Here is a 24,764-nt window from a genome sequence, read left to right as displayed (position 1 = left end):
GTAAACACTGCTACAGTTTGGAAGGAACGGGGTGGGCTGGGGGTGTTAAAATTTACAACACATTTACTTTACCTGCCCAAAGAAGCCTTAAATCTTCTTGGTTAATTTGATAACAAAACTGTGTCATGGCTAATTTGGTTTATTCATAAATATATCTGGTTCTTTGTATTTTGTAAGTAGTGGTTTAGTAAAATAATCTGTGAAATTCTCATGGATATGCAGTTAGAAGGAAAAACCTAGAAGCATCACTGGAAAAAGTGACAGCCCCCAGTTCAGACAGGTGGGGAGCACCTGTCCCAGAACCTCATCACTGTTTTGGTTTTTTTTTCCTCAAAAAGTTCTTGAAGTTTTGGTGCTAGAAACCCTGACCTCAGAAGACCTCCTGGCCTGGTCCCCAGGGAGGGGCACTGGCTACCCACAGAGTCCGAGTGTCTGGGTCTGTGGGAAGCCATTCTAACACGTGATTGGGTGACTCCCGTTAAGGGTCTGAGGCGCTCTGGCTGTGTGGGAGCTTTCCCGGCCCTTTCCTGATGAGAGAGCCCATCCGTGTGGGGGTGTGCCTGACCACTGACCCTGGGGACCCAATCACTGACCCTGACCTTGGAGTGCAGCCCCCCCCCCCCAACCTTCATTGGATGGAATTCTCTCCTGAATCTCTTGTTCCCCAATAAAAGGCTACTCCCAGGCGTGTTCAAACTAACTCTCTCTCCTGCTAGCCCTGAGTAATCCTCGCTGCCCTGCTGGGCGGTTAGAGGAGGGAACCAGAGAGGGGAGCCGTCTCGGACCTAGCAATATAAATAAGGTAACTGAGTCTGTGTGTTTTATTTCGATCTCTTCTAACTAACTTTATGCCTAGAACCTCATTAATGAAACTATTGCGCAGGCCGCGTGGTAGATGGGTCCACCCTGCAGGTGCCCAGCAGGACAGGCCTGGAGAGGAACCCTCCTTTCCTGCAGAGCCCGAGGGGTTGAGCAGCGGGTGTTCTCAGAGTCCGACTCTGAGGCTCAACCTGACGTGAGCCGCAGTGCCCATGCATACCTTGCACCCCTCGCACGCATGAACACCGTAGTGGAAGCCTGAGGCCTTGTCCCCGCACACTCGGCACTCCATGTTGAGGCTGCCGCCCGAGGCCCCGTCACAGCCCATCTGGAGCTGGTCCAGAAGCGAGGGTGGGGAGGAACTCTGGGAGAGGTCTGTGGACAAAGGACAGAGAGGCAGCTTCACACTCTGCCAGCTAGGCCTGGGAGCCAGGGATCGGGAGGGTCCCTAAGCCCTGGGCTCAGCCTCTTCAGAGCTGTGTGTCCTGGTGCGGGGAGGGATTTTTTTGACCTGGAATGTGAGGTTAAGGACAACTTCTCTGAGAGGATGGGGCAAAGTCTCCAAGGCGAAATTCCCCCAGAGCTGCCACATGGCAGATGTCCAGGACACACAGCTCGGTCAGAGCCTTCCTGCACTTAAGCATGGTAAGAGGGTGCGGGGTTGGCCGTGCTTTGAGAGGAAGAATAGGTAAGAGGAAGCAGACTGAGGATCTGCAGCTGGTCCCGGGAAGCAGCTCTCTAGCGGCTGGTTTAGAGGTGGCGCGAGCAAGCCCATGTGGGGTGCTGTGGAAGCTGAGGTGCAGACCTCTGTAGGGCCGGCTCTCGCAGGAAGTTCTACTATGGACATTCCAAGAGGCTCAAGTGTGCCAGGGTGGTGGTAGATGTCTGTAATTCCAGCTACTTAAGAGGCTGAGACTGGAGGATCTCAAGTTCAAGACCCATCTAGGCAATTTTCTGAGCACTCTGTCTCAAAATAGAAAATCAAAGGGCTGGGGATGGAGCTCAATGTAGGGCGCCCCTGGGTTCAATCACTGAAGTAGAAGAACGGGGAGAACCTCAAATTTGTTCCCATGAAACGTCTTGCTTGATAAAAAGAGCATAGGTGTCAGTCACATTGAGTAGTATGCTGCGGTTCCCTAACCAGCATACAGATGTTTGAACCATGGTGTTTGGAGTCTTGGCAAGGAAATAGCTGTGACTATGGCTTCAGGATAGACATGATGTTAAATGACTCAGTAAGAAGCTATCTTTTCTGATTCTCCCCTTCAGACACGCGGTGAAATAAGTGGAAAGGAGACCTATGGGTCTCGATCTCCTGACTCCCAGTCCTTGCTGGCTTGTGGCCCACAGAACTGTCCTGCCTCTCTCTTGCTGGTTTTCTAATCTCTGCTCTCTCCTGGGATAGCTGGGCCACCTCCTTGAAGGCAGGTGCCAAACCCAGGAACCAGCCACCTAAGCAGGAGCATGGCAGGGGACCTAAGCCATGGCAACAAACCCAAACGAATATTTCCCAGGCCTGCAGCCCTGTCTCTACAACACAGGCCAAATGACTGAGGACCCTGCCTGATGGGCTGCTCCTCTCCTAGTCAGTGAGGTTCAGGGGTGACACAAGTCCCTAAAATGTCCTGTCTTGTCCCAGTGCCTTAGCTCCCAACTCTGGTCATTCCAAGGGGAGTAATAGTCCCCTACCTCGAGCTGGGGTGAGTGGGCCCCTTGATTTCTTGGGCCAGGTGCTCTGACAGGTGAAGCCTCTGTGGTCTCTCGGCCTTCACTGCCACCTGCTGCAGTCCCTGCCTGTTTGTTCCCTGCTGAGCACCACCCACTAGACGTAAGCACCACAGGGCAGGGCGCTGCTGTGGCTCAGCTCCAAGACCTGTGCAGGGTGCTGGACACGTGGCAGGTCCCACTGCTCCGGGGGGACCAGCAGTCCTCATGATGCCTGGGGTCCTGGCCTCAGCACAACTGGCCAATGGAGCTGGGCAAGACCCGCCACTCCTGGAGGCCTTAGAACCGGGACGACAGGAGTCAGTACCGGTGCCAGAGACTGTGGTAAAATAAAAGCCCTCTGTGAGGCCTGCTCGGACGCTGGGGCAGGCGGACTCCGGGCACTTCCTGAGTGGGGTGGTCTACTGCACGCTCGCTTTGTGGTCCTTCTTGTAATCCGTGCTGTTTCTGTAGTTTTGCCTCCTCAGTTAGACTTGCCTTGTCTCTAGCATCTCGGGGACCACCTCTATCACAGAGTCTTGTCCAATGGCCAATCTCTGCAGTTAAGTCCCTTCCTCCTCCCCGCGTGTGGCCCTGGAGGCTCAGCAGGTGTTTGATCTTGGGGTTGCTGTTGGCCTTGCACATGGCAATATTTATCAACAGACATTTGATAAGTACCTGCTGTGTTCTGGGAAGGACTCTCCTCACATAGCTGAGGAAGGAAGAGATAAGAAAACTGGAACAACTAGACGTGGTGGCGCTTGCCACCTAGTGACTGGGGAGGCTGAGGCGGGATGGCCAACCTCAGAAACTTAGTAAAACCCTGTCTCCCCAAAGAAGAACTGGGGATGTAGCTCAGTGGCAAAACACCCTTGGGTTCAATCCCCAATTAAAAAAACACACACCTTGATAAAGGGCAGCAATGGCAGGTGAGTCAGTGATGCAGGATCTCAGAAGAAGCCATCGCCTTTGCCTGTCCCCACCAGGGCAGGTGACTGCTCCTCTCTCTGGGCTCAGAGGGGAAGCTCTAAACGACCTCCAAGTCAGCTTCTGGATGCTCAGAACAGCAGGCCGGGAGGGTGAGAACTCAACTCAGGAGCCACAAGGCCCCGTTCAGATCCCAGCTCCAGCCAGCAGTTCTGAGGTAAAACCCATGTGTCCCCTGGCACTTGGGCCTTGGTTTCCTTCTTTGTAGAATGGAGATGGAACAGTACCTGAGAGGCATGGTGAGGCATGACGGGGGTAACACAGAGGAGGCACTAAGAAGGTGGACATGCTAACTAGAAAGCTGCGGCTCTGCAGTCTCCAGGCTGTGTGCACACAGTCCAGGAGGGTCCTGGAACAGGCTGTCCTCTTGTCTCTCCTGTCGCGCTGTGGCCGCTGGCTCAGGAGTATCCAGAGCTCTGGGAAGCCTGGAGGAAGCCAGATGCTCAAACCCAACTGGTCATCCAAGGTTCCCAGAACTCTGAACTGTAAGAGAGACTCAAGAGTCATTGTCCCAGGAGGGTCCCAGTTGGGAACTAGCACTAATGGGCAGGGAGAAACAGGCCTAGAGCAGCCAGGGCCTGGGTGCTGAATGGACATAACTCAAGAGTGAGTAGTCAGGGAGGCCTTGGTGAGGATGCCCTGCCTATGTAGCAGAACAAGAGACTACAAAATACTGACACACCAGCTGAGAGAGGCGGGGAGGGGCTGGGCTGGGGCAGAGCGCAGTGTTGTCCTGGGGATACTGGAAAGGCGTAGTTCATGGGTGGGTTTTCCAAAGGTAAAGATTCTCTTTCTTTCTGATTGACCACTTGGCTTAAAGGTTTGTCCCAAATCATCATCACATGTGGTCTAACAGCAGCAATGGCAGAATTCTCCCCATTCCAGGGACCAGGCTCTGAAGGCCCCGCTCTTATCTCATGACCTCCTAGTTGGAGACAGAGGCAAGAAGGCGAATGGACCAGGGAGGGGCTGCGGCTCCAAGAGGCCCTCCTTCCCACAGCGAGTTCCGCCTCATGTTCCTTGAGCCTACTGGGTGGGAGTGAGCTGGGCCCACCTGCCAGGGCTGCCTGCCTGCACCGCCTGCCCACCTGGCCCCAGGCAGAGGCCTTGCTCTGGTCTATCTTGAATGCCTTCCAGAGGCCCATGTTTTGAAGGCTTTGTTCCTAGCCTGTGGCACGACTGTGAAGTGGTGGAACATTCAGGAGGTGGGGCTAGTAGAAGGAGTCAGGTCACTGGGGGGTGCCCTTGAGGGGAATATTGGGACCCTGGACCCTCCTCTTACTCTCTTTGCTTCTCTTGGGGTGAGCAGCTCTTTCCACTTTACCATGTATCTTTGCTATGATGTGCTGCCTTACTGCTGTCCCAAAAGCAATGGGACCAACCAACCATGGGCTAGAACCTCTAAAACTGTGAGCTAAAAGGAACTTTTCTTCTTTTTAAGCTGAGTATCTCAGGTATTTTGTCACAGTGATGAAGAGCTGACATAGTTCTCTCACCCTGCCCCCATCCCTGCCTCTCCTCAGCCTCCCTTCCACTGCTTGGAGGAGGTACGCTTGGTCAGCTGAGGGGTCCATCATTTGGGCCCTGTGGTCTGCCTCTGAGCATTCTCTTGAGCCACACCCTTCCTGGCCTGCCCACCAACTCTTCAAATATCTGCCAGCAGCCTAGCTGCATAGGAGGGGAAGGGGAAAAGAGCCACATCTGCCAGGCCCCTACTAAGCACCAAGTTGTTAGTGTCTTTATGCCCATTTCATTATCACCTTGAAGGACAGTATCATCCACAGAAAAGGAAATTAAGGCTGGGTGAGATTAAGAGATCCACCCAAGGTCACTTGCCTAACAAACATGGGTTGGACTTAATCTAATCTGACTCGCCTGCAAAGGCAGTGTGTACGCACCAGTAGTGCCTTCTTGTTAGTGCACACCTACTGTGTGCCAGGCACTCTATTGGGCACCTCTCATCCATTCAGCTCGTATAGAGCCTCAGAACAACTCCTCATGAAAGGCGCCCCTTACTTCTACTTTACAGGTGAGGAATCTGAGACAATGGCGGTTTTATGTGTCAACCTGTCTGTGTATGACACCTAGGTTCTGGTTCAAATACCAGTCTAGATCTTGTTATGAAGGTATATTTTTTAAAGATGTGATTAACATTTAAATCTGGAGACTTTCAGTGAAGCAGATTACCTTCATAGTGTGAATGAGTCTCATTTAACAGTTGAAGGCTTAAAGAAGAAAGATTGTATGCCCTCCCTCCCAGGAAGAAGGGACCCTGACTCCATACTGCCTTCAAACTAGGTGTCATGGCAACCTCCTGGGCCTCCAGCTTTCCAGTGAATTCCTAAAACCATATCCCTACACTCACGCATGTGTGCACCCCCGCCCCTACTGGTTCTGTTTTCTTTGGAGACCCCTAAGACAGAGGCAGAGGGAGAATTATAAGCAAGAACATGCAACTCCTGGGGCTGAGCTCAGCCACTTTGTCTGCTGCTACCCACATACGTATATTCATTACTATTAAACAACATTGCTATTATGATAAGCATCAAGACAAGGTCATTGCTGAGGAAGACACCAGGTCATTACCCGAATGTTTACACTCGGTGTAAACACCAGGCCCATCACCCAGAGAGTCAAGTATCTGTTTCACCATCTTTGATTACAAGTTTGGCAAATAGACATTATTGACCTTATTCCCACAATTTATGTGTGGCTGAGATCTCCCGTGCACATCCTATCTCTATCACTGGAGGCGTACTGTTGTCACAGCTGGGAGGGCAGCCAGGAGGGCCAGCCCCATCTATTTACTTTGCTGGCAGAGCGTGAGGAAAACAGCTCCCTCTAGCTACTGAGGTAGGGGCGAGTCCTGCAGGGACTGGGCTGGGGGTCGAGTGGCCTTCTTGCTTCTGCAGGACTCTGGGCTGGGGGCCGAGTGGCCTTCTTGCTCCTGCAGGACTCTGGGCTGGGGGTCGAGTGGCCTTCTTGCTCACAGCTGCACTGTGAGCTCCTCGGGGCAAGCACTTCTCGTTCATCATGAACACCAGCCTGGCACAGTGCCTGGCCCTGCCTGGACGCCACCAAGTACTTGCTGAGATCAGGAGGACAGCTTCTCTCTCCTCTTCCTCAGAGATGCATGGGTGGGATGCTCTTGGCAGGAGGAGACGAGGATGGAGGACGGGGAGGGTGTGAGCCCCAGCTCCAGCTCCCGTCTCTCCGCAGCTGGGGGATGCGAGGCAGGTGAATTTCTGGTAACTTCAGCTTCCTCACTGCTGAGAGTTAAGGTGAGGCCCGCGCTACCTGCCTCTCAGGTGGGGGGAGGTGCTGAGTCAGTACAGGGATGCACAGAGAGCCCAGGGGGGCAGAGGGCGGGATTCAGCCATGAAGCAGCGGAAGCCTTTCTACATTCAGCAGTTCCTTGTGGGTCCCTGAGGGGACTCTGGGCCAATGTCATAGACTCACAGGTGCCAAGAATTGCAGTGGGTCAGATACACTTTCTTCTTGCATGGCCAGGCCTGGGGTGGGCAGGATGCAGCCTTAGCAGCGAGGAGCCTGGGCGATGGAGGTGCCATCGAGCGCCCTGGCTCATGGAGGTTTATACACCTGGGCTTCCCGCTCTGGTCTGGGTGCTCTCAAAGCCCTCCAGCCCCCAGCACTGATGAGGGTCTGTCTCTAGGACCCTCACCCGTCAGCAGTCTCCTTAAAATGTTGAGCAATTAATTTATTTTAACCTTCTGAAGTAAAGCAGTACAAGCCTGCTTCAAATTATGAAAATAGAACAGACTTGTTGAGAACAACGCAGAGGGTGTGCAGCACCCGATGGCAGAGCCACCCCAGCAGGACCCGTTCCCTCAGTCAGCCCACCTGGCCTTCAGGGACACTTCTGCCATCTTACACGATACCTAAGGATTTTTAAGCAACAAGATCCTTCTATTTGACAGGACCTCATTTCCTTGTATGTATACAGACCTACTTATCCTTTCTAATGACAGAGCATCCCCCGTGGGGCTCCATGGCTGACATGAGAAAGTCCCCCCAGATGCACCTCCCACTTCTGCTCCTGTAGCAGGGCTGCCGTGAACACGCAGCCGGGGCGTCTCTGCATGCTGAGCAAGGCTCTACACCAGACGCCGGCCCTAGGGGAACTGCAGGGTAACAAACGCACACCCAGGGTGCCTGCCACCCTCAGGACTGGAAGGCCAGTCCTCACCCCTGGCCAAGGGTAGCCATATGGTCCCTTGTGCCAATTTTACAGGCTAAATAAACCTCATCTTAAGACGACTTCTTTGACCCTTGATTAGACTAGCATGTTTTGTATTCTGGCCATTTGCTAACTGGGGACTGTCTTACCTGTTTTGACTTTTTGTTTAGTGGCTTTCTCGTAGAATTTGTGAGAACTTTCTATAGACTATGGTGTTAGCACAGTGTCCATGTGAAACAGCCCAGCCCTCTCCTGTGCCCTACCTCTGCTGCATTCCATTATTGATGAGCGAGGTCTCTTGAACCCCATATTGTACACAGAACCATGTGCGTGGCTAGGTGCGCCCCCCGCCGCCTTTAAAACCAGTAAAGCTGCCCGAGATGCCAATGCTACACCGGCCTCTCCTGCCTCTGCTCCCAGCACTGGGCTGTGGCCTACACGGAACAGTGATGTGACACTGGGCCCCAGAGGGATGTGTAGAGACTCCAGAATAGGACATCTCTATCTGCCCAGGCCCAGCTGTGGGGATCAGGTCACAAATCTTGTGCCTTCTCTTCCCTGTTCACTCTGGCGTCCTGAGACGTCCCTGGCTTGGGCAGTCCTCGTACCTTCCCTCTGTTTTCTAACCGGCCCTGCCTTTCTCAAGTTCAGAAGGTGAATTATCACCTCTGGGCACACAGTCCTCGCTTCAGAGAAGGCAGGTCTCCAAAGCCATCCCAGACATCAGCGAACACACAGCATATGGGTTATTCTGAGGGGCGGGTGTTGGCTCTTTGGCCCCATGTCACATGCTCTGGTCACTGCTGGTGTCTGGGTGGATCAGGACTGAATGACAGCTCTCCCTTCACCCCAGCCCACCTTGACCCTGCTCCCTGAAGAGGAGGAACATTGCTTTGCAGGTTCAAGATGGTGTGGCTGCAAGATCAGGCAAGAGCCTGTCCTAGCTCCACAGCCCTGCCCCACCCCGACTCAGGCACCATCTCTCCTCCCACCCCACGCAGACACGGGGTTCAGAGCCCATCCCCTGCAGGAAGCCTGCAGGGCTGAAACCAGCAGTAAGAACAGGTGTCCCCACCAGGGGGTGCAGCCTCTCACACCAGAGTTCCCTCTGAGGGAAGGGAGCGGGATCAGCTGGATGTGCTGAGTGGCTCTTAAACACCTGTGCACTCACACTAGGTGAGGAGAGAGGCTGGGGGTGGAGTGGGAAGGGGCCTGAGCAGCAGGACAACATGGCATGATGAGGGCTGAGGGGCAGACACCGCATGATGATGATCAGGACAAACAGCACAGGCCACCAGGGAATGTCTACACCACGGCTGACAGTGGACCAATAATGTGAACAAGAGAATCGAGAAGCTGAAACTGGCTGCACAAAAGTGACGTGAATTACAGTCATCCATTCTAACTGCTTAGTACTAAAGCCTGATCCAGTGCAGCTCATCAGGATGCACAGATTTAGCACTAGGTCAGCTGAGTCGAGTGCCCACTGATCCTAAGAATCACAGGCACAATCAACCTTTCTAGTGACTTAATGCAGATTGGCCCTGGATGCTGGTGGCAGCAGTGGTAGGATAACAGCAGCACCGAGGACGTGCGTTACACAGGCTCGCTCACTCAATTCTTGCAGAAGCCCACATCGCCTACCATATCTGTTATCCAGAAAGAAGGGGGGCAATCTGCAGGAGGTCCTGCAGCTGCAGAGCGGCAGGGAGGGGCGGGAGGCAGGCCGCTGGGCTCCAGTCTCACTCTGCTGTTCTGCACCCACAGGATGCTGTCTGCAGAGGGCTAGGAGCCTAGTTCCGCCTGCTCTGACCCTCTGCCCGCGTCCCTGGCCAGCCCTTTTCCTCACCCATGTAGCTGCTGGAAGGAAGTGCAAGCTCTGGTCCTCCATTGAGCTCTGGGGTTCCTTCAGCCTCTGCCACTTCCGCTTTCTCCTCCTCTTCCCGGACCTCAGGGGTCTCCTCCTGTGGCTGCTCCATGGCTGATCTCCCCTCGGCGCCACGCCTGCAGGCCTGGTCATAGCTCTGGCATCATCTGGGTCTGAGTGCAGATGGACCTCTACAGGGCAGCTCCTGTTAGCCTGGAGAGAGGGGAGACAGGAAGAAGTTGGGGGTGGCAGTGAAGAAGGGAGTGGCAAGTGGGGCTCGTTTGAGGGCCATAGGGAAGGAGGTCTACTCCAGCTCCTTCTTTGGCTCCTTCCTCGGTCCCTGCTGTGCTCCTCCCAGGGTCCCTCCTCCTGTGTGGTGGAGTCACTTGCCCTCTTCCTGCCCTCCCACATAAGGATGGTCACTAACCAAGTGAATGATGCGCCACTGCCACCCACCACCACCACCACCCACCGCCACTGTGCTGCCTTTCCCTGCCTCCTCTGCAGCAGCCTGTTTTTTGAGCCTGCATCTCCAGAAGCCATGTCAGAATGACTTGAGGGGCTTTTCCCACTTCCCCAGGCCTCCTGGAGACCAGGATATGCATCGCACCTCCTGACTCCCAGGCGCCCCACCAGCACTCAGGTCCAGAACCCCTGCTGTCCTGAGCTCCTGCTGGGCTCAGCTCCTACTAACAGCCCTGCAATAGGCCTGGGGAGAGGAGCTTCCCCCTGGGGTCGTTCTCAGGTGGGTTAGAGGATGTGACCCGTGTCCACATCACCTAGGGGGAGGACGCTCCATCCCTCAAGTAAAATACTGTTCATAAATGCCGCAGTCGGAGGTAGCGAGATCAGGAGGCACTGCGAGACCTCCTGGTACGGAACTGCAGGGACACAACCACAGCAGAGTAGGCCTGGGGCAGGATTAGGGGTGGTGGTGTAGATCTGCCTCAGGGATATTTAAGCATTTGTGGGGCCATTCTCTTGGAAATCCACAGGTGGGTCAATCTCAATCTACACCTAAGAACCTTTCTTCTCTCCCCAAACTGCCCCTCCTCTGGGAATCCCCACTTTGGTGACCCACATGCCTACCTACCCACTCGTCAAAGCCAGAACCTGAGGGTGATCTGAGACTTCTCCCCCTCTTACCCTATTCTAGGTCCACCGACTTCAATGTTGGAATCACTGAGGAGTTCTTAAAAATATGGATGTCTGGGTCCATCTCTGGAAATTCTCACTTGGTTGGTTTGGGGAAGAGTTTGGGCACTGGGATTTTTATTTTTTAACCACCCTGGTGATGGTAAAGTATAGCCTTGAGTCCACTGCTCCACAATGAGGCAACTCCAACTGGTAGTAAGCCGCCCCTCACCGCATTTGAACCCTACCCACTCCTTTTCCCCAGGCGCTCCCTTGCTTGGGTTTGCACAGCAACCTCTTAGTTGGCCTCTTAGAGGACCAACTAGACCAGCCAAGGTTATTCAGAGTCTAAGTGGTTGGAACTGGGGGGTTAGGGACCTGTAGATATGGGAGGCACTCTGTTGATGTGACAGCCATGGGAAAAGGCACAGTTCACCAAGGAGAGCAAGCAACGTGTCCAGGTAAAAAAAAGGAAGAGGTGCTAGGCAGGCAATGGGGCGGTGGGCAGAGAAAGAAAGGACCTGGGGCAGCTATGTGTCTCAGAGTCAAGGGAAGGGCTATTTCAAGGGGTGGCCAGCCGTCTCAAACACTATGGATATTCAGAGTGATCAACTGGCAAACAGCCATCACTGAGCCTCTGAGGTAAGTTTCAGTCAAATGGTTGGGAGGGAAGAACAGGGATAACGAGGAAGCTGGGATATAGTGAATGGAGACTAGTTTGGGGACAAATATGTCAGGGAAATAAACATACAAGAGTATGCTAGCTTGAAGAAGGGTAGCAAGGCCACCAAGAGGTTTGTGGTCAGAGACGTCAACAGAGAAAGACTGAAGATTCATGGGGAAGCCAGGGCAGGATGAGGGACAGAAGGAAATAATTCAAGGTTACAGGATGAAGAAGATTCAAGTGACGCCAGGTACAGTGGCACTGGCATAAGCCTGTATTCCCAGTACTACTCTGGAGAGACCCCATCTCAAAATAAAAAATAAGGGGCTGGGGCTCAGCGGTAGAGCACTGGCCTAGCATGTGCAAGGTGCTGGGTTCAATCCTCAGCACCACAGAAAAATAAATAAATAAAATAAAGGTATGTGTCCAATTGCAACTAAAAAAAATTTTTTTAAATAAATAAATAAAAATAAGAAGGGCTGGAGATATAGCTCAGTGGTAAAGGATCCCTTGGGTTCAATCCCTAGTACTAAAATCAAAGCAACTATTTGATAAAAGAAAAATGCAAATTAAAATACACAGACACAGTTTAGTCTTTTGAGTTCTTTATATATATACCCTAGAGACTAGTGCTCTATCTGATATGAGAGTGGTAAAAAATTGCTCCCATGATGTAGGGTCTCTATTCATCTCACTGTTTCTTTTGCTGAGAACAAGCTTTTTAGTTTAAATCCATCCCATTTTTTAAAAATTTTAATTCTTGCTCTATAGGAGTCTTATTAAGGAAGTATGGCCCTAATCTGACATGATGGAGATTTGGATTTGGTTTTTTTCCTCTATTAGACACAGGGCCTCTGGTTTAATTCCTAGGTCCTTGATCCACTTTGAGTTGAGTTTTGTGCATGGTGAGAGGCAGGGGTTTAATTTCATTTTGTTGCATAAGGATTTCCAGTTTTCCCAGCACCATTTATTGAATAGGCTATCTTTTCTCCAATGTATGTCTTTGGCGCCTTTGTCTAATATAACTGTAATTATGTGGGTTAGTCTCTGTGTCCTTTATTCTGTACCACTGGTCTATCAGTCTATTTTGGTGCCAATACCATGCTGTTTTTGTTACTATTGCTCTGTAGTATAGTTTAAGGTCTGGTATTGTGATGCCATCTGCTTCACTCTTCTTGCTAAGGATTGCTTTAGCTATTCTGGGTCTTGTCTCTTATTTTTCCAGATGAATTTCATGACTGCTTTTTCTATTTCTAGGAGAAATGCCATTGGGATTTTGATTGGAATTGCATTAGATCTGTATAGTGCTTTTGGTAGTATGGTCATTTTGACAATTCTGCTATCCAAAAGCAAGGTAGATCTTTCCATCTTTTAAGTATTTTTTTTATTACTTTCTTTAGCATTCTGTTGTGTTCATTGTAGAGGTCTTTCACCTCTTTCGTTAGGTTGATTCCCAAGTGTTTTATTTATTTATTTTTTTAGTTGTAGATGGACACAATTCCTTTATTTTATTTATTTTTATGTGGTGCCGAGGATCGAACCCAGCGCCCCACATGTGCTAGGCAAGTGTTCTATCACTGAGCTACAGTTCCAGACCCGCAGCCCTTTTTATTTCTTATTTTGAGACGGGGTCTCACTAAGTTGCCTAGGAAGACATCAAACCTGGAATCCTCCTGCCTTGGTCTCCTGAATAGCTGAAGTTACAGTATGTGCCACCATACTCAGCAAGAATAAAGTTAGTTATGGGGTAATACGGAAGTATCGCTAAGATATAAGTGAAGATACAAAGAAGCTGTACTGATCTCTGTGAAGCAGCTCTGGAAGGCTACATACAACTTTGGGAACACCAACAGCTTGGGGTCAGGGGACTGAGTTTCAGGTTCACTATGGGAGAGAGATTTTTTTTCACTGTACCTTTTGAACCTTTTAAATTTAGAACTACAGGAATGTTACCTTTTCTAAAAATAATTTAAATTGTAATAAAATAAACGGGTAAATCTTACAAACAGCACTGAAGGTTAGAGGGAGCGGCGGCATTTGGTTGCTCAAGACCTTTTACATTCAGATGCTGACCAGAGATGCTAATATACAGTCCCGTCAAAATTACGTGGAAAAATTTAAATGACTACTAAGATGCCATAAGCAGAGTGTATACTTTCCAAATTATTAGAGCAGAGTAGGACAACTTAGAGGAAAGGTGGGGGAAGACTGTCACTTTTGGACTAAGGAAAGCCTCACAGACAATGAGCAGCCTGTGGAGATGTAACTAAAGGAATGTGGGATCCTAGACTGGATCCTGGAACAGAAAGACAGGGATGGAAAAGCTGTTAAGTGTGCTAGGTGTTGTAGCAGATGCCTGTAATACTGGCAGCTTGGGAGGCTGAGGCAGGAGGACCTCAAATTTGAGGCCAGCCTCAGCAACTTAGCAACTTAGTGCTAATCAAGCTCAGTGAGACCCTGTCTCTAAATAAAATTAAAAAGGGCTAGGAAGGGGTTCAGTGGTAAAGTACCCCTGGGTTCAATCTGGTAAAAAAAAAAAAAAAAGGAAAGGCTGTTAAGTTCTGAATAGTCTCTTTAGTTAGTTAATGGCATTGTACTAGATGTTACTATAAGGGGAAAGCTGGGAGACAGCACACAGAAACTCTTCATTCTCTATTCTCGGCAACTCTGCTGTTACATGAAAAAGTTTTTTCAAATTAGTTTTTTAAAACACTTTTTAAAAAAATCTGGTTTCTGGCTTCTCTTAAGAACGGAGCAGACCTGGCCACTGGGAGCCCACCACAGGGCCCTGGCACCCGTCCCAGAGCTGAGCAGCAGCAGCGCATCCCATGTGGCTCTCACTACAAGATCACAGGCAGCCACTCCTACTTGTCTCCCTGGTCCCATCCCCTGCCTTTCTTGCTGAGTCCCAGTCTTCTTTGGATCAACAATGTGCCTGGCTCCACATCAACTCCCAAGCTCTTTTGCGGCTACAGTGATCATGTGACGTAATCCTGACCAATAATATGTAAACAGGAATCTACGGAGGTGCTTCTGAAAAAGCTCTTCTTTCCTAATAGAGACAAACTTCTGCTCTTCCCTACTTCCTGCTTGGCCCAGGAATCCTGTGTGGGTGGTAGGGGGGTAGGGGCAGCAGATCCAAGCAGCATACCTGGGGGCAGGAGCACACAAGTTGAGAGGTGGAGAGAAGGTCAGGGGGAGCCTGGGCACTGTAGCACCGTGGAGCTGCAGGACTGGCCCTGAAATGCCCACCTCCAGACCACCTGTAAGGTGAGAAAACGAAGCTACTTTTTACCACGCTGTCTGCCAAATTTCTGTTGACTGCACTTGCACACGACTATACTACCTGAAGTGGGACACGAAGCCACTGAGCTAAAGAGCAGAAAGGGCTTTGGGTGGGGTTTGGCAGCAATACTGAAAAGGACGTTGGAGATCACTAGGAACAATTGTGACTGCTGTCGCATTAGTAAGCTCCAAAAACATGTGCTACTGAGCAGGGCGTGGTGGTACACGTCTGTAATCCCAGCAACTTGGGAGATTGAGGCAGGAGGATCGTAAATTTGAGGACATTTTCAGCAACATAGCAAGACCCTAAGCAACTTAGTGAGATCCTGTCTCAGAAAATAAAAAGGGCTGGTGATGCGGCTCAGTGGCAGAAGGCCTGGATTCAATTCCCAGTACCGAAAAAAAAAAAAAAAAAAAAGGAAGGTAGCTATTATCCAAATGACAAGCACCAAAGAGACAGGTCTTCATGTCGCACAGGATGAAAAAGCCTGGAAGTGGAGGAGGCGAGTGGAGGGGAGGAGCCCTCAACTAGACTGAGGGTAGGAGGGCCCAGGAGGCTTCTAAGAGCATCAGGAGAATGGGCAGCACTAGGGAGACAGGGTCAAGTGATGCGACTTCAAGGACCACAGGCACAGTGCAGGCACTGACCACAGGGTGAGCAAGATGGGGTTGGAGGACACTCTGGTTTGGGATCCATGCAGTCTGGGGTGTGGTGATGAGCATGAGGGGACAGGAGGAGTTGGGGACTCCCCCTCGGCAGGCACTAATCAGGGTGGACTGCAGCACAGTGGTTAGATCTCATCAGATGCCTCCTGCATGACTGACAAAGCATTTTCTTGCATGTCCCTCATACCCTCTGATCCTCTGAGGGGCCAGAGGAGGAAGGAATGGAGTTCCTGGTCAGGACTGGGCACTGTCCATATCCCAGGCTCTCACTGGATCCTCCCAAATACCACAGGCCAGCCTTCAGCCCGTGCTGGGCAGAAAGTGACAAAAAGCCAAGCCAGAGGACCCTGATGGTGCCTTTCAGAAGACCTGCCAGAGGGCAAAGTGGAAGACGGCAGAGCTCCAGACACAGGGTTGGGGCCTGGCCAGACCTCTGACAGCAGTATTCTCTGGCCATGTCACCAGCCCCGAGCCCAGGTTCCTGTTCCAGAATACCAGTAGTAGATCAGAACTGTTCTGTTTCAGGGTGCAAGTGGTTGTCTCTTGGGATCAAATGTAGTTCTGGGGTCCCTGGCTCCTGTGCCAACATTTCTCTGAGCCTGAGTTGTCTCCTCTGGTTGTGACCTCTTAAGGACATCAGCTGAAAGAGGAGGGGAGCTGTGGTTCAGCTGTTCTGAAACCCACATGTATCCCTCGGGCTGTTTCATATTTAGATCTAACCACTGTGCTGCAGTCCACCCTGTATTTTGCCAAAAGTCATAGACTTTTATATAGCCCTGCTTTCCTTCTACGCTGAGGTCGGCCATCTACCCGTGGCCAAGGCTGCCCCCCACCCGTGGCTGTGCTCAGCTCACACAGCCAGGAGCAACTCTACCCAGGCCCTCTCCTGACCCACTGGGCCAGGCCACAGCCTGGATCCCCACCCACCACTGCCCTGGGAGGAACCCTGCTCTCCTTTCCTCTCTCAGCCCTGTCACTAAAAATAGCACAGCCGGGCACTGGGTTTAACCCCACGTGGGTGAAGACGCTGATTTGCGCTGCTGTTCCTGGTGCTGTCAGTCTCCCCTCTCCACAGGCCAAGGCCATAGCCCTCTGATCAGGAGCCTCAGACAAGATAAGGGCCCTGCAGCCATTAGGAGGGGCGCATAAAGTAGTCGAGTACCCCCTCAAACAGTGGAGTCGCTAGCAAAAGAATTTTTGTGGATAAATCCCAGGAAGCTCCATGTCTGGGGCACCTGCACGTGTACACACAAAGCCAGTCCTACTGCTCCCATTCCTGCTCCCACTGTCTTGCCCCACGAAGAGACTCAGTCCTTTGGAAGCCTAGGTGCAGGGGGAGGTACAGCTCCATCCACTTCCCATTGGGCAGGTCAATTTTGTGGGCAGAAGTAGTTAGGAGCCTAATGCAAATGGCTGCTAGCTCCAGAGAGGCCTGGAATGGGGTCAGAACAACCAAGTCACCTGGACTACTAATCCTTCCCATCAAGACCCATTGTCCTGGGCCCCACTCTCCACCAGGGGCAGGGCTCCTTTCCAGGGCAAGCCGAGGGCTGGGTAATTCTCAAGTGCTCTTTGTGTTCCTCCAGGGCTTCTGTGCTGCCTGAAGGCAGGCTGTGCACTTGGTGGGAACACTTCTGCCCTGCCCTGGGGATGAGTGGGGGCCTGGACTCCTCCACCAGCCCCCTCTGCTGTGTGAGGCAGCCTGATGGGCCTTCTCCCTGCACTAGAGCCTAAGCCCGCTGCTGCCATCACCCAGGGGAACTGTTTTCCATTCTCCGGGGCTTACTGTGGCCAGGCTCTGCATATGCTAATACTTCTAACTTGTACAACCCTAAGAAGTTGGGTACTATTATCGTCTCCATTTACCTGATGAGGAAACTGTAGTATGAAGAGGGAAAGTAACTGGCTCAAGGTCTGTCACGGTGCCTGCAAGTGGGTGTTCAACATCCACTTAACTGAATGAATAAATACACTAAAACCAAATCTGAGCCATGCCATTTTCAGGTGTAGCGTTTGCCAGGTTACCCATTCTCTGCTACTACTATACCATCACTGAGATGAAGCACTCCACAGAAGTTAATTCTATCAGAATCTGTGTCAGGCTTGGGGTCAAACCCTGGCTCTGTCCCTTTCTCTCTGTAACTTGGGGAACATGCTAACTTCTAGGAGGTTCTCAGCCCTCAAGTTGAGATCCTAGCACCCAAACCAAAGATGGTGTGTGGGAATAAGCATGCAGTAACTGCTTAACAGTGCGAGGTATGCAGTAGATGCCGACTAGAGATCCTGGCTGCTGCTATCCTCATTAGCACTGCTCAGACGCTATGTCAGATGTAGGCGGCCCACTGGAACCCCAGGGGACCTTGCCAGACAGAGAATTCCCCACGTCCCTGTCTTACCATTAGCCAGAGGAGTGGAAGCTACAGGGAGCTCCCTGGGCACGAGTTTCTTCATTCGGAGAGAAGGGCCCAGACCGTCCTCTACTTCTTGCCCCTGGTGCAGCTGACCCAGTTGCTACTTCCTCCTCGATTCTATGCAGGTGGGGTCAGCAGTGTCTAGGGAAAGGGCAGAGGCTGCCCCAGACCCCTCGCAGCAGGGAGGGAGGCTCTGGGAAAATGGGTCTAGTTGATTCTCTCCTAACCTTTCCTATCAATTAGTAATCTAGGTGTTGACCTAGTGCCCGGTTTTCTAGGCCAGCAACTCTGCAGTGCTCTCTGCTTGCCATTTGCCAATCTAGGTCACCCCACTCCTCTCAGGGCACACAAGAGCAGGCTGGATTCACTCCAGCAGGTCACCTGAGGCCAAACCCCCAGGAATGGCCTGGGGTCTGTTTCTTTTTTTCTTTTCTAAGATAAATATAATTTTTAGTGTCTATTTACTATACACAATGATGGGATTTACTGTGGTATATTTGCGCATGCATAAAAACATAATTGGGCTGGTTTTGTTCGGAGCATAGCCTCGAGGCTCCCTGACATGCTAACACTCTCCAGTTGCCTCAAGAGTTAACCCCTAAGCGTGTGAAGAGGACCTAAACTAAAATAAAAGGAATATCATCCTTGAGGAGCCAGAGAATGTTCTGGGAAAGGGAACAGAGAGGAAAGGGTGCTCTTGCCTGAGAGGAGAAGAGCCAGGACAGAAAGAAGCCTGGAGTCATCCACAGAAGGGAGAGGGAGGCACCGGCTTTGGGTGGCAACCTCTTCCAGGAGGGCTAATTGCTGCCCACCTCCAAATACCGCCACTAAGACCGAGAAGACACTAAACTCTGCGGGTTCACCAACAGAGGGGCTGGATGGCATGAAAATGCACACATGCGCAGAGAAACAAAACCAGAAAGACGTGGCCCCGGTATTAATGTGCTTCTCTCTGAGCAGTGCAGCTGCCCAGGATTCTTATTTTCTTGATGATAATGTTTCCCCGTGTTCTCCAAATTCTTTACAGAGGGAATGGGGTACTTTTATGCTTAAGGAGACAGGGAAAAACATTTAAGTGTTTTGAGTGGGAAAAAAAAAAAAGATGCTGAGATACTGCTGAGGTATAGGAAAGGCCTGCCCAGGTTCCAGAAGGACCCAGATCGCTCCTGCTGAAGCTGTAAGGCAGAGAGGGCTCCACACTACTCAGAGCACTTCCAAAGTCAGGGTGGTTTTGCAGGCAGGCAAAGGGACATGCTGGGGACTCTGCAGTGCCCTTCTCACCTAGGAACCTAGGAACTATGGCTGCTGACACTCTCACTACTCCTCCACCCTCCTGGTCCCTGACAGCTGCTTTCATTCACTACTTCAACAAATATTTGCTAAGTATCTACCATCATGTGCCAGGCCACACTAGGCAAGGAACTGACACAAACATCTGTGACCAATGGCCAGGGCTTATAAGGACAAGTACTGACTACCGTGGGGCACACTCAGAACACATTGGTCTGGGATGATTGGCCGGGGGGGGGGGGGGGGGGAGTTCCTGAGGACTAGGCCTCAGGACAGGCAGGCTAAGTAGGGTTTCCTGGAGGTGGGAAGCAGATGTGAGGGAACAGAGTAGGAGGAGGAAGATAGGGTCCCTGGGGAGAGAAGGGCCGTGCAGCTGGTCCAGCTAAGGCTGGGTTCCCTGAGTGCAGAAGGGCACAGTAAGCATGTAGGTGTTTTCCCTGGTGCAGCAGAAAGCCTAGCAGGTTCTGAAAGGATTTGCAGGATCATGGCTGTATTTAAAAAAATAACAACAACAAATCGAAAAACACCTCCCCTAAACACCTCCCGCTGCTATAGAGGACAGATGGGAGATGATCTCAGCTGGATTCTGAGAAGGGCAACAGCAAACCCAGCAGGCGAAATGGGCAGGAGAAGGAGCCCTGCCAGTCTGGGAAGAACCAGGCTGAGAAGCACAGGGCTGGGACTCAGAGCCCAGAGCTTTTCCTGCTGTTCCACTTGTGTCCTCCTGAGCAAAATGCCACACAGAGTTAAATATCTCCAAGGCCCTTCCAGCTCTGCCCGGCTCTGCAGAGAGGTTTTGGCCTCAGTGATTCCTGGCCATGACACACACATGCCACTGGGAAGCAGATGCAGCACACTGCATGAGCCCGGCTGACAAGAAAAGCCACATGCCTGGACCTGCCCACTCCACAGCCCCCAAACCCTCACACTGCTCTAGTCACCAGCACCCACCTGGGTCAGCGTCCCTGCTCTAGGTCTCTGTGGCTTCAGGGCCTGGAGCAGACACTACTGCTCACACCCGTTCCTTCTCACACAAGTAGGGCCTTTATGTTCCCAGAGTTCCTTCTCATTCATGCCATTTAGGTGACTCAGGCAGCAGAGCAGGCAGGACTAACATGTTAAACACCAGCAGTGGAATATTTCTTTTTTTTTTTTTAATAGTGAATTTATTTTATTTATTTATATTTTATGGGGTGCTGAGGATCGAACCCAGTGCCTCATTCGTGCGAGGTAAGGTTCTACCCCTGAGCCAAAGCCCAGCCCTGGAGTATTTTGTTTTAGCACTGCAGTCACCTCTGGGGAAGCTCTGCCTCCTGCTGGGCTGATGGACACCCCTGGGCGAGGGGTTCAGGCTAATGTCAGGACAAGGGCAGTGTTAGAACATGGCCAGGCCTACTGAGGGGGCATGATATCGACCTGCCCAGGAGAAATGGGACTCACAAGTACAGCAGGGAGCAGGAGCGGGGTGACTTCTGAACTCAGGGAGAGAAGAGACATGAAAGAAGCTCTCAGTTAAAAAGTGACTAGGCTGGGCTTGTGGCTCGGTGGTAGAGCACTCACCTAGCAGGTGTGAGACACTGGGTTCAAATCTCAGCACCATATAAAAATAAATAAATAAAGATCTTGTGTCCATCTACAACTAAGAAAATATTAAAAAAAAAAAAAAAAAAAAAAGGGCTGGGGATGTGGCTCAAGCGGTAGCGCGCTCGCGCCTGGCATGCGTGCAGTCCAGGTTCGATCCTCAGCACCACATACAAACAAAGATGTTGTGTCCGCCAAAAAACTAAAAAATAAATATTAAAAAATTCTCTCTCTTTAAAAAAAAAAAAGTGACTGGTCAACTCTGTCCAGGAGAAACTGTGGCTGCAAATTCAAGCTTTACCTAAAAATGTTCATGTCTCTTTCTCTTTGTTTTGAGGTGCTAGAGCTGGAACTCAGGGCCTCACACATGCCAGGCAAGCATTCCATCATTGAGCTACAACCCCAGCCTAGTTCATGTCCTTTTACTCTATAATTCTTCTTGTAGGAAAACACAGAAGTATTTATTGCTGTATTGTTTATAATACTGAAAAATTAGAAAAGATTCAATGCACAGTAATAGAGGGGTGGTTTAGAAACTGGGCATATCCAGAAAATGGAATATTATCCAGCCATTAAACTTATGTTTTCTTAGAATATTTAATAACTTGTTAATAAAGAACAGCAGAATATAGCTGGGTGTGGTGGCACAAGCCTGTAACCCCAGTTTTCAGGAGGCTGAGGCAGGAGGATTACAAATTTGAGGCTAGCGTGGGCAAATGAGATCCTGTCTCAAAATAAAAATTAGAAAAGGGGCTGGGGATGTAGCCCAATAGTGATAGAGTGAACCTAGGTTCCATTCTCAGTACCAAACAAACAAAACCCCAAAACAATATAAAACCACATTAAGCACATGATGTCCATAAAAAGAAATACAGAGGAATAGAAGGAAGTTCCCCTACACAAACAGGGTGGTAGGTGATTTATTGGCTTTTTATGTTGCTGTACTTTGGAACCTCTCTGTAACGAGCAGGTATTATCTTCACCTTACCTGACCAATAGCAGCATGTGACCTGGTGCTCAGCCCCTCCTCTGCACCTTTTCTTCCCTTGGTTCCCAGGCTTTCCTTCACCCTCACAGGCTCCTTGTCAACCTCCTCAGCTGCTTCTTCCTGGTTTCTGAAGGTCTTTGTTCTCCACCTCTGCTCCTCCTTTCTTCACGATCATAGCTTTCAATACCTTCTGTATGCTGATGGCTCCTAAATTTATTTCTCTAGCTCTAGCTTCTCTGACATCTCCACATGGATGTCCAAAGATATCACAAACTCATCCACCCCAAACTGAGCCTGTGGCCTTCCTCCTAGTCTTTCCCATGGTAGTACCTGTAGTTCAGCTACTCTGGAGGCTAATGCAGAAGGCTGGCTTGAGCCTTGGAATTTGAGGCCAGAATGGGCATTAGAGTGAGACCCCATCTCAAATAAAACAAGAATAACAACAAACAAACATCCCCAAATCCTCCAACCTTCCAGCTGGTAAGGCCAAAATGATAGAATTAGCAAATCCTGTTGGCTCTGCTTTTAATCAGGACTCAGAATCCATCATCCTCTTCACCTTCACTGCCTCGGCCCTCATCGTCTCTGGCCTGGGTTAGTACAGCAGCCTCCTACTGATTGATTCTCTACTTCCCTTTCCACCCACTTGCCATGTAGCAGTCAGAATGAGCCTACCTGTCCAGGGAAATCTGTCCCTTCTGGGGTCAAATCCCTCCACGGGGTTTCCACAGGCCAATAAGGCCTTCTGGGCTGAGCGCAGTGGCCATATTCTGCCATGGGGCCCTGCAGCTGATGCTGCCCCCGAGTTTTTTGCAAGTCGTCTATCTCTACAGATCACTGCCCCACCTTCAGGTAGTTCCCCAAATGTCACCATTTCAGTGAGACCTGCCCTCACCATCCTATCCAAAACCAGCCCCTCCATCCCTGCCTCGCACCCTCCATCCCTGCCTCGACGGTCTCCACAGCTCCTACACCACCTGGCGCAGAGCGCACATATTTGCTCAATTGCTTAGTGCTTGGTCTCTTCCCCCCAAAATATAAGACCTGCAGGGCAGAGATTTTCATCTATTAGATTCACACTAACCCTCAAGTCTTAGTGGACTGGCTCTCAGAAAGTAAATGTCAGTGATTGTTTGCTGAATAAATGAACACCATTATATAATTGAAAAAAAAAAAAGATGTCTGTTTACTACAGAATGAAGCAGGTCTGTAGAGATCAATCCTCCACCAGCCTCAGTTTCCAGGGGCATGTGACCCTGCTCTCTAGACCATTCTAGACTCCCCCCCTTTGGGGTGGGGGGGGCTAGGGATTGAACCCAGGGGTGTTTTACCACTGAGCTACATCCTCAGCCCTTTAAAATTTTTTTTAATTTGTTTTAATTAGTTATACATGACAGTAGAATGCACTTTGATACTTCATATGTAATGAAGTATGATTTCTCATTCTGTTGTACATGATGTAGAATCACACCGGCCCAGCCCTTTTATTTTTTTTATTTTGAGACAGAATCTTCCTACGTTGCCCAGGCTGGCCTCAAATTTGCAATCCTCCTGCCTAAATCTCTTGATTCATTGAGATTCCAGGTGTGCCACCATGCCAGACTATATCATTCCAGACTCTTCAAAGGAGGAGTTCCGAGGGTCATGGCACACTGGTAGAAATGCTGTGGAGGGGAAAACACGGAGCCCAGAAACCGCTGGGCTGGCCAGTTCTTTCGGCAATAGACAGGAGAACTTAGGGGAAGTGGGGACTTCATTTTTTTTAAGGGGAAGCAGTGCTGGTTCTGCTATCCCTCCTTTGGCTCTAAAATCCTCTCACTGAGCAGACCCCAAAGTACTACTCATGGAGGGAGGCCTGGGAGACTCAATCCTGAGCACAGACTTAGGATCCAGTAAGGAGGTGGGGACAAATCCTCAGGTGCCTTTAAAGCTTTACTCTTCAGAGAGGAAGGTAATACCTGCAAATACCCAGGGAAAAGTACACAATGAGGGAGGAAGGAGTGAGCCGAGGCCTGAGCAGCTGGAAACTGCTTCTGCTGCAGGCCTCAGAGGAGGTTCAAGGTCAAGTGGAGTTGGGTCATACAGTTTTTTTTTTTTTTTAAAGACAGTTTTTTTTTTTAAAGAGAGAGTGAGAGACAGAGAGAGAGAGAGAGAGAGAGAGAGAGAGAGAGATTTTTTAATATTTATTTTTTATTTTTCGGCGGGCACAACATCTTTGTTTGTATGTGGTGCTGAGGATCGAACCCGGGCCGCACGCATGCCAGGCGAGCGCGCGCTACCACTTGAGCCACATCCCCAGCCCTGGGTCATACAGTTTAATCTTAGAAGTAAAATAACCTCATCATAAAAAATACTTAAGAGTTCAGAGAAGAAAATTAAACCAAGGAGTGGCAGATTTATAAAAAATAAAGACTGAGATGAGGGTAATCTAGGTGGGAGAAATGCAGAACCCAGGCCAAGGAGAGAGAGGCAGAGAAGAAACATGGAGACCAGGTGGCAGGGAACAGAAAGGCTACAGAAGCAGGTCTCAGACAAAACCCAAACGGAAACCTTTCTACAGCTTCCATTATGTGGAGCCTAACCACCCTCTGCTTGAACCAAACAGCACAAGCCAGGCCTATGCTGCCCTCTTCACTCAGTGACGCACTCAATCTCACAAGTGGACTGAGACATGCTAAATAAAAATTACAGGAAGCTGTTGTTTTGGACTAGGCTCCTGCACTGGGTCCCAACAGACCAAATGTCAAATGTAGTCACTCATGCTAAAGCTCCGTGTCATCACACCAAAACCAAGCTTTCATCTGAATCAGAGGTAGTAACTGTCAAATTTCCCAAATGGGCTCGTTTCAACTGGCATGATTATGAAATTCCCTCTGCTTTAATTTTTACAAAAATACAATGTGAAGTAACCTGATTTAACCCGTTCTTATTCTTTTTCTTTACACAATATCTTTATTTGTTTATTTTTTTTTTTAAAGAGAGAGAGAGAGAGAGAGAGAGAGAGAGAGAGAGAGATTTTATTTACTTTTTAGTTTTTTTGGTGGATACAACATCTTTGTTGGTATGTGGTGCTGAGGATCGAACCCGGGCCACACGCATGCCAGGCGAGCGCGCTACCGCTTGAGCCACATCTCCAGCCCCTTATTTGTTTATTTTTATGTGGTGCTGAG

General features: G+C 50.3%; 1 protein-coding gene across 3 annotated transcripts in view; it reads right to left on the bottom strand.

The window, feature by feature from the left end:
- The window catches only part of PPARD (peroxisome proliferator activated receptor delta), a 72,629-nt gene that overhangs the window by 5,631 nt on the left and 42,234 nt on the right, over nt 1–24,764 (bottom strand). For all 3 annotated transcript variants that reach the window (XM_081294516.1, XM_081294517.1, XM_081294518.1), the window contains 2 exons: nt 9,558–9,788; nt 1,040–1,194 (listed from right to left, as the gene is read on the bottom strand). In XM_081294516.1, the coding sequence (XP_081150642.1) occupies nt 1,040–1,194; nt 9,558–9,687 (285 nt within the window). In that variant the 5' untranslated portion in view covers nt 9,688–9,788. The remainder of the gene's footprint in view (nt 1–1,039; nt 1,195–9,557; nt 9,789–24,764) is intronic.

Source organism: Spermophilus citellus, assembly GCF_964194105.1.
Source record: "Spermophilus citellus genome assembly, chromosome: 5".
In the NCBI taxonomy this organism is placed as follows: Eukaryota; Metazoa; Chordata; class Mammalia; order Rodentia; family Sciuridae; genus Spermophilus; species Spermophilus citellus.
The sequence above is the reverse complement of the archived record's forward strand: the minus strand, read 5'-3'. Positions and strand labels throughout refer to the sequence as shown.